Source organism: Halichoerus grypus, chromosome 6, assembly GCF_964656455.1.
Source record: "Halichoerus grypus chromosome 6, mHalGry1.hap1.1, whole genome shotgun sequence".
Classification (NCBI taxonomy): Eukaryota; Metazoa; Chordata; class Mammalia; order Carnivora; family Phocidae; genus Halichoerus; species Halichoerus grypus.
Genome location: NC_135717.1, coordinates 105,012,836 through 105,027,420, shown reverse-complemented (window position 1 = coordinate 105,027,420; position 14,585 = coordinate 105,012,836). Strand labels below are relative to the sequence as shown.

At 40.5% G+C, this 14,585-nt stretch overlaps 1 protein-coding gene and 1 non-coding gene across 3 annotated transcripts in view; one reads left to right on the top strand and one right to left on the bottom strand.

Moving 5' to 3' along the window:
* PKP2 (plakophilin 2) overlaps positions 1–14,585 on the top strand; it is a 93,101-nt gene that overhangs the window by 17,563 nt on the left and 60,953 nt on the right. For both annotated transcript variants that reach the window (XM_078075877.1, XM_078075876.1), the window contains exon 4: positions 9,554–9,689. In XM_078075877.1, coding sequence (XP_077932003.1) covers positions 9,554–9,689 — 136 coding nt within the window. The remainder of the gene's footprint in view (positions 1–9,553; positions 9,690–14,585) is intronic.
* Positions 5,701–5,808, bottom strand: LOC118535203 (U6 spliceosomal RNA). Its single transcript, XR_004917085.1, has one exon. It is a non-coding gene; the product is annotated as a U6 spliceosomal RNA (small nuclear RNA).

The following is a 14,585-nucleotide window of genomic DNA, read 5'->3' as shown; positions in this document are numbered from 1 at the left end:
TCCCTTACAAACCTGGAAGTCATGCTTATGTTCAACCCCTCACAATCCCCCATCACTGTATTTCAACCTCCCTAATGGGCCTTAAACTTTTACCTTTTGTCCATCTCCATTGCACACATCTCTGTGCCTCTGGTCTTGCTCCCTCAGAACTCTTCTCTGACCCTTAGAATGATCTTTCCAAATCTGATTCTTTCTCTGCCTCAATTGTAACCTTTCCGTAATTCCACCAAGTTTTCATACTTTCCAGCATGGCACACATGGCTCAGCCCGAGTTTTCACCTCTGCTTATCACTCCAGTCTTGCTCCCCTCCATGCTTTCTCACCACCATCCCCCCACACACCCCCTATACAAACAAACCACTTGGAACCTCTTCACTTAACAGATATTCATTCGTGTGTTGCCTTTCTCCCTTCTTCCTTCCTCCCTTCCTTTTTTCCATCTATCTATATCTATATCCATCTGTCTCTGTCTGTCTGTCTCTCCCCCCCCCAGTAGCTCTGGTTTTGCCTGGCTCATGATTCTGGATGTAGCTCAGGTCCTGCCTATTTCCTGATCACTCCCCTCGCAATCTAGGCGCCCAGATAGCTGCACTGTGTGGGTGTCTCTGCCAGTCTAATGCATTGTGGTTATTCATTTCTTACGTCTTTCCCTCTAGACTTTGAACCTGTTGTGAATGTCTTACCATCTTTATATTCTCAGTACCCTAAAACAGAGGCAGGCCCATTATAGGCACTAAATGAATGCATGGTGAGAGAATGAAAGAAGGATGGAAGAAATGAAATATAAAATCTATACTTTTTGTCATCTAAGTTCTTTTGTTGCTCGGATTCTAGAAGAAGTATTAACTGTGCTATTTTGGGTTATCGTTTTAACGGACAGGGCAGATTTTATTAGAATAATTTATCCCATTTCAAGGAATAGAAGGAACACTTGAGGGTCAAGAAATTTAAAATAAAGAGTAAGGAATCTATTCTTGACAATTCCCAAAGTTGCCATACTAGAGACCAGAATTCATAAAAATGAACTCTTCTTGAAATTTTTGCTTTCTGTGTAAAAGGAGAAGGGGGTCAGCGGTATTTCCAATAATGAGGAAAGTAAGTCCTCAAGGTGGACTCTCCGCCTGACGCCTATGTTTCTGGTGTCCGCGTCTCTTCTGAGGCGTGCCCCATGGCGGTTCAGCTCCCGGGGCCGCCTCCTGAGAGTCCTGGCTCGGGACCCTGTGTTCTCCTTTGCCCTGCATTCTCTCCCATTTCAAACCTATCCAGCCCCTGTTTTTGGAATCTACTTTTTTCTTTTTTTTTTTTTATGTCTAGTGAAAGTCCCACATGTAAAGAAGAGTTCTTTCCTATATGTGGAACATTCCTACAGAGTAGGTAGGTACAATTATAAACCTACATAATAACATAAAGTATTAAACAATGGATCTTTCTTTCCAAAAGAAGAATGGCCGGTCAGACAGTTACTAAGGCAGCTGAAAACCAAGACATTGGAGTGAAAAGAGAGTCAATATCTGGTCTAAATCAGACTGATGAAAAAGGTTTAAGAAATTACCAAGTGAAACATTCCAGATCTGTTTTTCTGAAAATATGATTTTTGTACCTGTCGGGGACTGGTGGTTCAGCAAATGAACGGCAGCCTCCTCCAGTGTACCCAGCACTGCAAGAGATAGAAAATGGTAGGGACTGTATGAAGGTCTAGGACAGGATCGGTGAAAAAGAAAATAAGACACATCATCAAGTGCTGGCTTATGGGAATTCAGAGAACAAAAGAGCATTGTGCTCTAAGATTAGTAGATGGAGCCTATGGAGAGAGATTGGATCCCTAGTAGGATTACCAATCAAGTTCATGACATAGAGAGGCACAGAGCAGAAAAAAATCTTCCATATTCTCTTAATTACCGATGTCTTTAGTTCTTTGATTCTTCAAGTATCTTTCAGCTATATCTTTCTTTCCATTTCCATTTTTAATAGCCCAGTTCAAGGCTTTATTGCCCCACTAAGACTCTTCTAGTTCCCTCAAAATGTTCTCTGGGAACACATACCCACACCAGAGGCATATTCCCAAAGCAGTGCTCTTTCATCACACTTAAATCTTTGTGAAGTGGGGGACTTTGTATTTCCTGAGCATCTGATAACACCCAGGAGCTTTCCATTCATCATCTCACATTGGTTTGGCCCTCTGAGGAGTAGCCCTATTAATATATATAATATCTGGGAACCAGCCTGGGGCAGGGCTGCATTGTTAGTCGGCAAGAATGCTGGTTGCTGAAGGATTGCACACACAAAAAAGTACCATTTTTTATTTTTTTCCTATATCATCTCCTATTCTGACCAAAGATATTTTACCCTGCTTCCTCTTGCATTTTTCACTTACATTGACATCATTTTAACATTATCTAAAGTTGTTAAAAAGGCTCAATTCTGGAGAATGTATTCAGGTAATAATGGGGCCCAGGGGCAACTACTCTTCCTGACTCTCCTCTCCACCACCACCACCACCCCTCCCGCCCCCCCCCCCGCCCCATCTCACAAGCCACATTTCCACAGGCTTCAAGAAGTGTTTTGTGATTGAGTGGGAAGGGAAGTAGGAAGGAGGGAAGAAGAGAAAGAGAGAGGGAAGGAGGGGAGGAATGCTGTGGGAGTTTAGAGGAGGAAATTCAGAAAAGCTCTAGCTGGGGATAGGGACACAGGAAAGATTTCACAGAGCTGTTGATACTTGAACTGAGTCGTGAAGAATGGATAAGAATGGGGTAGAACGATGGGCTTTCTAGAAAAATCAGAGCAGCTTATCAAGAGGCATGCAATGTTTAGAGAAGGATTAAAGCTCAGTGTGGTTGGAGGATGGGGTAGGCGGTCAGAGGAGGGAAAGGAGGGGGTGAGGATGGCAAGGAGATGGAGCCAGACTGGGGTCAGAATGTATGGTGTGTTACAGAGTTGGACTTCACAGACACTAACAAAACGGAAAATCGACACCCTCACAGCTGTAGCAGACCCTGTTAAAGAGGAAGTCTTCCTTCGGTTTGGGAATTGTTTTTAGTGATAAAGTGAAGTAGCGCTGGGTTGACCAGCAGTGGATGCGGAGCTGCTTTGTGAATCATGTTCAGGAAAATAAAGGATTAGAATAATGGAATTATCTGTGGGTGTTACAGTGTTGGGAAATTCAAACTTTCCTGAGTCATGTATGACTTACGAAGTGGATTAAAGGCTTAATCTTTAAAAAAAAAAAAAAAGGCTGCATCGAACAGAAGGCTATTCTTACAAGTGATCCTTCATCAGTTAAAACACCTGTAGTGTTAGAGGGTAAGCACTTGAAATTGCCACGAGATGGAGCGTATTAGAGTTTTGATTTCTCTGTAAAGGCATTGGAGTCCATGCATATAAAATATTTCCATCTCTTTTATTTATTTTTTTAAAGACTGTATTTATATATTTGAGAGAGAGAGAGCACATGAACAAGTGGGGGGAGGGGCCGAGGGAGGGGGAGAAGCAGGCTCCCCGCTGAACCAGGAGCCCAGCATGTGGCTTGATCCCAGGACCAAGATCATGACCTGAGCTGAAGGTAGACGCTTAACTGCTTAACCAACTGAGCCACCCAGGCGCCCCTTCATCTCTTTTAAAAGCTGTGTTTATACCAAATAAAAGTGACTCAAATAGTAATAACCTACATTTTTACCCATTAAATTGACTCCTGAGGCACAACTTTAAAATATAAATCATTATATAATTCTCAGTACAGATGCCAGAACTGTTCTGCTTCCTTCTTAATACTCTTATACTCATGAGGTAACACTGGTATGTTTGAACATGGTGTATCAGAAGCACTGGGTATTGGTTTTTAGTCATGAGTCCCATTACTCTTACCTCCTCACCTTTGTCACATCCACCCACACACAAACACACCATTCACAACACTACACATACATACACTCATATCTATAGATGTATTAGTGGGCTAGCCTGATATAAGAGAGAATTTACAGGCATACCTCGAAGGTATGGTGGGTTAGGTTCCAGACGGCTACAATAGAGTGAATATCATAGTAAAGTGGGGCAAATATGAATATTTTGTTTTCCCAGTGGGCATAAAGGTTATGTTTACACCATAATCTATTAAATATGCAATAGCATTATGTCTAAAAAAAACCAATGTACATACCTTAATTTAAAACTACTTTATTGCTAAAAAATGCTAACCGTCATCTGAGCATTCATAGAGTGGTAATCTTTTTCCTGGTGGAGGGTCTTACCTCATTGTTCATGGCTGCTGACTGATCAGGGTGGTGGTTGCTGAAGGTTGGGGTGTGGCAATTTCTTAAAATAAAACAATGAAGTTTACGGGGCACCTGGGTGGCTCAGTCCTTAGGCGTCTGCCTTCGGCTCAGGTCATGGTCCCAGGGTCCTGGGATCGAGCCCCGAATCAGGCTCCCTGCTTGGCAGGAAGCCTGTTTCTCCCTCTGCCACTCTCCCTGCTTGTGTTCCCTCTCTCGCTGTGTGTCCCTCCCTGTCAAATAAATAAAATCTTTATTTTTTTAATTTATTTTTTAAAAATATTTTATTTATTCATTTGAGAGAGATACAGAGACAGAGTGAGAGAGAGCACAAGCAGGGGGAGAGGCAGAGGGAGAGGAAGAAGCAGACTCCCCGCCGAGCGGGGAGCCCGACATGGGGCTCGATCCCAAGACCTAGAGATCATGACCCGAGCCGAAGGCAGACGCTTAACCATCTGAGCCACCCAGGCACCCCTAAATAAAATATTTAAAAAAAAAATAAGACAATGAAGTTTGCCCCATTGATTGACTTTTCCTTGCATGAATGATTTCTCTTTAGCATGTGATGCTGTTTGATAGCATTTTACCCACAGGAGAACTTCTTTCAAAATTGGAAGCAGTTCTCCCATCCCTGCAGCTTCTTTAGCAACTAAGTTGATGTAATATTCTAAACCCTTTATTGTCATTTCAGCAGTCTTCACAGCATCTTCACCAGCAGTAGATTCCATTTCAAGAAGCCATTTTCTTTGCTTATCCATATGAAGCAACTCCTCTTCTGTTAAAGTTTTATCATGAGATTGCAGCAATTCAGTCCTATCTTCAGGCTCCACTTCTGATTCTAGCTCTCTGGCTATTTCCACCACATCTGCAGTTACTTCCTCTACTGAAGTCCTGAACCCCTCAAAGTCATCTTGAGGGTTGGAATCAACTTCTTCCAAACTTCTGTTAATGTTGATATTTTGATCTCTTCCTGTGAATCAGGATGCTCTTTATTTTTTTTTTTAGTTTTATTTATCTACGTAATCTCTACACCCATTGTGGGGCTCAAACTCACGATCCCAAGATCAAGAGTCACTTGCTCTTTCAACTGAGCCAGCCAGGCACCTTGAATCAGGAATGCTCTTATATGGCACTTAGAATGGTGAATCCTTTCTAGAAGCTTTTCAATTTACTTTGCCCAAATCCATCAGAGGAATTACTATCTATGGAAGCTATAGCCTTGCACGGTGTATTTTTTTTTTTAATTTTTTAAATTTGAGTGCATGTAGTTGATACACAATGTTACATTAGTTCCAGGTATATAACATATTGATTCAACAAGTTTATAAATTATGCTATGCTCCTCACAAGTGTAGCTGCCATCTGTCACCATACAACCCTATTACAGTATCATTGACTATACTTATGCTGTGCCTTTTATTCCCGACTTATAAAAACCGTAGATCACTTCATGAATTTACATGTCATCCTTGCGCAAAGGCCATGCTAATCTTCTCTGTATGGTTCCAATTTTAGTATACGTACCACCAAAGCGATGTATTTCTTAAATAGTAAGACTTGAAAGTCAAAATTACTCATTGATCCATGGGCTGCAGAATGGATATTGTGATAGTAAGCATAAAAACAACATTAATCTCATCGTATGTCTCCATCTGATTTCTTGGGTGATCCCATGCATTGTCAATGAACAGTAATATTTTGAAAGGTATCTTTTCCTTCTGAGCGGTGGGTCTCAACAGTGGGCTAAATATTCAATAAACCATGTTGCAAACAAATGTGCTGTCATCCAGGGTTTGTTGTCCCATTGATAGAGCACAGGCAAAGTAGATTTAGCATAATTCTTTTTTTTTTTTTAAATATTTTATTTATTCATTTGACAGAGGGAGACACAGCGAGAGAGGGAACACAAGTAGGGAGAGTGGGAGAGGGAGAAGCAGGCTTCCCGCAGAGCAGGGAGCCCGATGCGGGGCTCGATCCCAGGACCCTGGGATCATGACCGGAGCCGAAGGCAGACGCTTAACGACTGAGCCACCCAGGCACCCGATTTAGCATAATTCTTAAGGGCCCTAGGATTTTGGAAATGGTCAGTGAGCATTGGCTTCAACTTAGAGTCACCAGCTGCAATAGACCTAACAAAAGAGTCGGCCTGTTTATGAAACCAGACATTGGCTTCTCCTCCCTAGCTATGGAAGTCTCAGATGGCATCTTCTTCTAATATAAAGCTGCTTTGTATACATTGAAAATCTGTTGTTTAGTGTAGCCACCTTCATTAATTATCTTAGCAAGATCTGGATGACTTGTAGCTTCTACAAAAGTACTTCACCTAGGGGTGCCTGGGTGGCTCAGTCTGTTGAGCATCTGACTCTTGATTTTGGCTCAGGTCACGATCTCAGGGTCGTGAGATCAAACCCTGTACCATGCTCCATGCCGGGCATGGAGTCTGCTTGAGATTCTCTCTCTCCCTCTTTCCCTACCCCCCTCCAACTTGCATGCACTCTCTGTCTCAAAAAAATAAAACAAAATGAAAAATAAAAAAATGTATATCTTTGAAAGTGCTTCACCTTGAGGGACGCCTGGGTGGCGCAGTCAGTTAAGCATCCAACTCTTGATTTCAGCTCAGGTCCTGATCTCAGGGTCGTGAGATTGAGCCCCGCTTAGGCTCTGCGCTTAGTGAGGGGTCTGCTTAAGACTTTCTCTCCCTCTCCCTTTGCCCTCCCCGCCCCCACCCTGCACGCACTCTCTCAAATATATAGTTTTTTTTTTTTTTTTAAATGTGCTTCACCCTTGCACTTATGTTATGGAAACGGCTTCTTTCTTTAAACCTTATGAACCAACCTCTGTTTGCTTCATACTTTTCTTCTGCAGCTTCCTCACCTCTCTCAGACTTTACAGAATTAAAGAGAGTCAGGGCCTTTCTGTGGTTTTGGCTTTGGCTTAAGGGAATGTTGCGGCTGGTTTGATCATCTTTCCAGACCACTGAAAATTTCTCCATATCAGCAATAAGGTTGTTTCACTTTTTTTTTTTTTTTTAAGATTTTATTTATTTACTTGAGAGAGAGCAAGCTAGAGACTGAGCATGAGCAGGGGTGCGGGGAGAGGGGCAGAGAGCGAGGGATAAGCAGACGCCCCGTTGAGTGTGGAACCCCATTCCCCGGGCTCAGTCCCAGGACCCCGGGATCACAACCAGAGCTGAAGGCAGACACTTAACCGACTGAGTCACCCAGGCGCCCCTGTTGTTTCACTCTCTTATCATTTGTGTGTTCGCTAGAGTGAACTTTCTATTTCCTTCAAGAACTTTTACTTTGCATTCACAATTTGGCCAGCTGTTTGGTACAAGAGGCCTGGCTTTCAGCCTTTCTTGGCTTTCAATGTGCCTTCCTCACTGAGCTTAACAATTTCTAGCTTTTGATTTAAAGTGAGAGACGTGCGACTCTTCCTTTCACTCGAACACTTAGAGACCACTGTAGGGTTATTAACTGGCTCAGTCTGTGTCTCAGGGAATATGGAGGCCCTATGGAGAAGGGAGAGATGGGGAAATAGCCGGTTGGTGGAGCAGTCAGAATACACACATTTATCAGTCAAGTTCACCATCTTATGAGGGTGTGGTTCGTGGCACCCCCCCCAAATAAATACAGTAGTAACGTCAAAGATCATTGATCACCGATCACTGTAGCAAAAAGTTTGAAATATTGTGAGAATTACCAAAATGTGACGCAGAGACATGAGGGGAGAAAACGCTGTTGGAAAACTGGCACTGATAGGCACGCTTGACGCAGGGTTGCACAGCCTTCAAATTTTTAAAAAAGCAATATTGCAAAGCATCGTAGAGTAAGGTACGATAAAACATGGTATGCCTGTATTCATTGTGCTTGTTAGCAGATACTGCAAAATACCCTGCCAAGCTATCCTTTTGTTCTCCATTACCAGGAGTGAATCAGGTGTAATCCTCTTTGAAGCCAAAGTCCTAGGATACCTTTAAGACAAGTTTTTAGCCATAATTCTAAGATGTTGCCATCCTGCGTCTGCTTTCTCTGAGTCAGTGCTTACGGAAGCATGAATGTGTTCACATCCACAGTGATAATAGGTTGCCTAACCTAGTTACCCTCCAGGCAGAAATAAAAGGGAGGAAAAAACCAGTTCCATGAGGCATTTGGGAGCTATTGTTTTACAAGTGGCAATTTTATTTGTCCTCTATAAATTATCCTCTCTTGTGTCGAACTGCATCAGATTTCATCATCACTATAAATACCCACAATTAGTAAAGGACAAAAGTACGCTACTAGATAGACATAAACCAAATGTCATTGCAGGGGCAAAGCAAATGGTGACAGAATGTGTACAAAATTGTTTTCTTTAAGAAAAAGCATATTATAATTATGTTTAATCATTACTTTCCCTGATGGGTTCTGTCACATCAGCAAGCCTTATTTGAACAAAACAAACTCAATTTTACTGGCTTTTACTGTTTACATACTATTATTTTTATTAGAAAACTTTTTTTTTTTTTTAAAGATTTTATTTGACAGCGAGAGACATAGAGAGGGAACACAAGCAGGGGAAGTGGGAGAGGGAGAAGCAGGCCTCCCGCCGAGCAGGGAGCCTGATGCGGGGCTCGATCCCAGGACCCTGGGATCATGACCTGAGCCGAAGGCAGACGCTTAACGACTGAGCCACCCAGGCGCCCCTAGAAAACTTTTTGAATGCTCCTTTTAAAACTCATTGTTAGGTGAAATAACAGATTCTGAGCAGCTTTGAGAAAAATCTAATGATTATTGAGGGAAGGTGTTTCATCCACAGATGTAACATTACCATGGTAGAAATAATTCTTAATTTCTAAGATCAAATTTATTTTAAGTTCCACATAAAGTCTTACTGTGCCTTATGTATGTATCTATGTATGTATGTATTTATAAGTGGCTCCACTGACTGAGCCACCCAGGCACCCCACACATTGTGCCTTTAAAGTGACCTTTTAATATGTAATTATCATACTACACATATTTATCTTAAACAGACTTCAGCTTCTTTCTTTGGTATATATTATGAGTCTGCTCAATTCAGTGACATTTTCAGAGGCCAGTCTGACCAGAGCTGGAATATTTCTTCTGCTAGCTTCCTGTACCTTCTGATCTTCAGGTGCTGACTTTTCTTTTGGGGGAAGAGAAGCCAAGGCTCAGATGTTCTAGGTGCTTTCGGATATTAGCAGAGTCATTTCTGGAGGATCAGGTTGGTAGGCAGGAGGGAGCAGGTTTGGAATTCTGCTGAATCTGTGACTGTTTGTCTAGGAATGCAGAGATGGAGATGACTCTGGAGCGAGCAGTGAGTATGCTCGATGCAGACCACACACCGCCACCCAGAATTTCTGCTGCAGCTACTTTCATACAGCACGAGTGCTTCCAGAAATCTGAAGCGCGGAAAAGGGTGAGTGTCATCTTAAGTCCAGTTTAAAATTATCATGCTTTCACATCTATTAACAGTGGCCATGCAAACTGAAACCATTAGTTTAATTAAATTTAAAAAAATCTTGGGGCGCCTGGGTGGCTCAATGGGTTAAGCGTCTGCCTTCAGCTTGGGTCATGATCACGGGGTCCTGGGATCGAGCCTGGCATAGGGCTCTCTCTGCTCAGCGGGGAGCCTGCTTCTCTCTCTCCCTCTGCGTTCTCTCTCACTCTTGCTCTCTCTCAAATAAATTTAAAAAAAATCTTTATTGAGTTATATGTCAATTATAGGTCAATTTTAAATAAATTAATAAAGTCTTGAGACTTTTTTAAAAAAGATTTTAAGAGAGAGCGCGCGCGCACGTATGCACGCGAGTGGGGGGAGGGACAAGGGGAGGGAGAGGGAGGGAGAATGAATCTCAAGCACACTCCTCACTGAGCGTGGAGCCCAACGTGGGGCTCGATCTCACGATCCTGACATCATGACCTGAGCCGAAATCAGGAGCCAGACACTTAATTCACTGAGCCACCCAGACGCCCTGGTGTAAGTGTTCTATAGGACAGAGCTCACCAAAATGGAATCAATAGGTCATTTTATGTTTGTTGAAAAAGTGGTACATTTGTGCAGGAAAAAATCCTAGTTCAGAAAGGTTTGTAGTGAAAACTGTTTCCCTTCTGCATCAAATCTCAGCCTACCCCCCCATCTCCCTCTTTCCTTCTCTCTCACTCTCCTGTCCTCTCTCCTCCTCCTCCCTCCTTCTCTCCCTATCTCTCTTTCTCATCAATTTTTGGGTCTCTTTCCAGAGATATTCTATGCATATAGAAACAATTATTAGATAGGTTGGTTCGGTAACTTTTTTTAAAACAAAATTGTAAATGGTAGCAGATTATGTATAGTACCCTGCACTTTGTTTTCCTTTAACCCTGTATCTTGGAAATGTTTGGTATATATTAACCCTACTTCATTCTTTAAAATTGCTACATAGATTTCTATTGTATAAATGTACCAGTTTTGTTTGTTCATTTTTTAACAGCTTTATTAAGGGCCATTTAAGTTTTGCCTTGTTTTGACATCATGAAATCATCACAATCAAGATAATGAATATATTCGTTACCTTCAAAGTTTCCTTGTGCCTCTTTTTTTTTTTAAAAAAGATTTTATTTATTCATTTGAGACACAGAGATACAGAGAGAGAGAGAGAGCATGAGCAGGGAGAGAGGCAAAGGGAGAAGCAGGCTCCCCGCTGAGCCAGGAGCCCGATGTGGGGCTCTATCCCAGGACTCTGGGATCATGACCTGAGCCGAAGGCAGACGCTTAACCATCTGAGCCACCCAGGCGCCCCTCCTTGTGCCTCTTTGTAATCCATACTTCTGACCCCTCCCCAACCCTCTTCTAGTCCCCAGGTAACCAATGATCTGCTTTCTGTTACTATAGATTATATTGAATTTACTAGAGTTTTATATAAATTATATAGTATATATGCTTTTCCTCTGGATTCTTTTACCGAGCTTTAATCTTTTGAGATTCATCCATGTCGTGTGTATCAAAAGGTGCGTGGGTGTGTGTTTGTTTGAGTATAGCTGACTAGTATTTCATTGTATGGATACACCTTAATTTGTTTATTCACTCACCTGTTCATGGACATTTGAGTTTTGGCTATTACAAATAAAACTGCTATGAACATATGTGTACAAACATATGTTTTCATTTCTGTTGGGTAAATAAATACCTAGGAGTGGAATGCCTGGATGATATGGTAGTTGTATGTTTGACTTTTTAAGAAACTGCCAAACTATTTACAAAATAGCTGAGCCATTTTACATTCCCACCAGCAATGTATGAGAGTTCTAGTTCCTCCACATCCTAATATTTGATCAATCTGAATTTTAGCCTGTTGGTTTGTAGTAGTATTTTATTATGGTTTTAACTTACATTTCCAAATGACTAATGACTAATGATGTTGAACATCTTTTCATGTGCTTTCCATCCCTGTGTTTTCTTTAGTGAAATGTGTGTTCAGATCTTTTGCCCATTTTCTTCTTTTTTAAAAATACTTTTAAAGATTTTATGTATTTGAGAGCGAGAGAGCAAGAGAGCACACAAGCCGGGGGGAGGGGCAGAAGCAGAGGGAGAAGCAGACTCCCCACTGAGCAGGGAGCCTGATGTACTTGATCCCAGGACCCCGGGATCATGACCTGAGCCAAAGGCAGACGCTTAACCGAGCCACCCAGGCGCCCTTAAAAATAATTTTAAATTCCAGTTAGTTAGCATACAGTGTAACATTAGTTTCAGGTGCACAAAAGAGTGATTCAACACTTACAACACCTGGTACTCATCACAACAAGTGCCCTCCTTCATCCCCGTCACCTGTTTAACCCGTCCACCCACCCACCTCTCCTCTGGTAACCATCAGTTTGTTCTCTATAGTTAAGTGTCTGTTTCTTGGTTTGCCTCTCTCTCTCCCTTTTCCCCATGCTCATTTGTGTTGTTTCTCAAATTGCACATGTGAGTGAAATCATATGGTATTTGTCTTTCTCTGACTGACTTATTTTGCTTAGCATAATACCCTCTAGCTCCATCCATGTCATTGCAAATGGTAAGATTTCATTCTTTTTTATGGCCAAGTAATACTCCATTGTGTATATATACCATCTCTTCTTTATCCGTTCATCAGTCAGTGGACACTTGGGCCATTTCTATAGTTTGGCTGTTGTAAATAATGCTGCTGTGAACATAGGGGTGCATGTACTCCTTTGAATTAGTATTTTTGTATTCTTTGGGTAAATACCCCATAGTGCAGTTGCTGGATTGTAGGATAGTTTTATTTTCAAATTTTTGAGGAGCCTCCATACTGTTTTCCACAGTGGCTGCACCAGTTTGTGTTCATTCCCACCAACAGTGTATGAGGGTTCCTTTTTCTCCACATCCTCATCAACACCTGTTGTTTCTTGTGTTGTTGATTTTAGCCATTCCGACAGGTGTGAGGTGATAGCTCATTATAGTTCTTTTGCCCATTTTTATTTGGGTTTTTGTTCTCTTGTCATTGAATTTTGACATTTATGTATTCTGGGTGTAAGTCTTTTTTTATTTTTTTTTCCAGATACATGATTTGGAAATCCTTTCTCCCAGTTGTATTTTATCTTTTCATTCTTTTAACAGTTTTTAATTTTGATGGAGTCTAATTATAAATTTTTTCTTTATGGATTGTGCTTTTCATGGTTATCCAAGAAATCTTTCTGGACACTCACTCTAAGGTCACAAAGATAATCTATATATTCTTCCAGAAGTTTTATAAGTGTCAGATTTTATAGTTGGTCTACCATCCACTTGGGATGAATTTTGTATATATTGCAAGATGTGGACTGAAGTTTCTTTTAAAAGATATAAATATATTTATATGAGCAATTGTTTAGGTGCCATTTGTTGAAAAGACTATTATTTTATGTCTAAACTGTATTTCTGCCTTTGTTGAAAATGAATTGATCACATATATGTGAGTCTTTTTCTGCACTATGTATTCTATTTCATTGATCTATTATTGGTCTATCTTCATGCTAATCTCATACTGTCTTGATTACTATAGTTTTATATATTAATATAGTTTTATATTGAAGATTGCTAGTGTTAGTCCTCTGACTTTATTCTTTTTCAAGTGATTTTGGCTCTTCTAGGTCTTTTGCTATCACATGAATTTTAGAATCAATTTCTTTATGAAAAAGCTGCTGGGATTTTGTTTGAGATTGCATTGAATCTATAGATCAGTATATGGAAAATTTTCATCTAAACAATATTGAGTCTTCTGACTCCTGACCATGGTATAGTTCACCATTTATTTAGGTCTTTAATTGCTCTCAGCTGTATTTTGTAGTTTTACTGCAATATTACTAAATTCACTTTTAGCTGTAGTAGAATATTTGTAGACTCATCAGATTTTCTACATAGAGCATGCCGTCTGCTAATAAAGACACTTTTGTATCTTTTCAATCTGGATAATTCTATTTCTTTTTTCTTTTTTTCTTACTGTATTGGCTAGAACCTCTAGTGCAATATTAAAAAGAAGTGAGAGTGGACATGTCTTGTTCTTGATCATAGGGGGAAGCATTTGGTTGTTCTTTCACTGTTAAGTATGGTGCAACCTGTAAGTTTTTGTTTGTTTGTTTTTAGGAATTTAATCTGGGGGGTTTTTATGTGGTTCTTTTTGGAAGGAAGGAAGAAGTTTTGTATTTTAGTATTTTTAACACCATTCCTTTTTCCTACTTTTTTAGCATTATAATTGAATTATATTGATAATAATATAGATAAGCATTATTTTCAGGTGTACAATGTGATGTATGTATATATTGTGAAATGATCACCACAAGTCTGGTTACCATCTGTCACCATACAGTTACAATTTTTTTTCTTGTAATGAGAACTTTTAAGTTCTACTCTCTTAGCAATTTCAAATATACAGTACAGTATTAATAACTAGTCATCATGATGTACATTACATCTTCATGACTTGTTTTCTAACTGGAGGTATGTATCTTTTGACCACCTTCACCCATTTCACCCATGCCAAACCCCCCATCTCTGGCAACCACCAGTCTGTTCTCTGTATCTTTGATTTTGTTTTTTGTTTGTTTGTTTTTGGATTCCATGTATACGTGGGATTATGTAGTATTTGTTCGCTTTTTCACTCAGTATAATACCCTCAAGATCCATCCATGTTGTTGCAAATAGCAGGATTTCCTTCTTATTTATGACTGCATAATATCCCGTTGTGTATATATACCACATTTTCCTTATCCATTCATCCATCAATGGATACTTAGGTTGTTTCCATGTCTTGGGTCTTGTAAGTAATGCTGTGGTAAAAATGGTAGTTTGTTTATCATT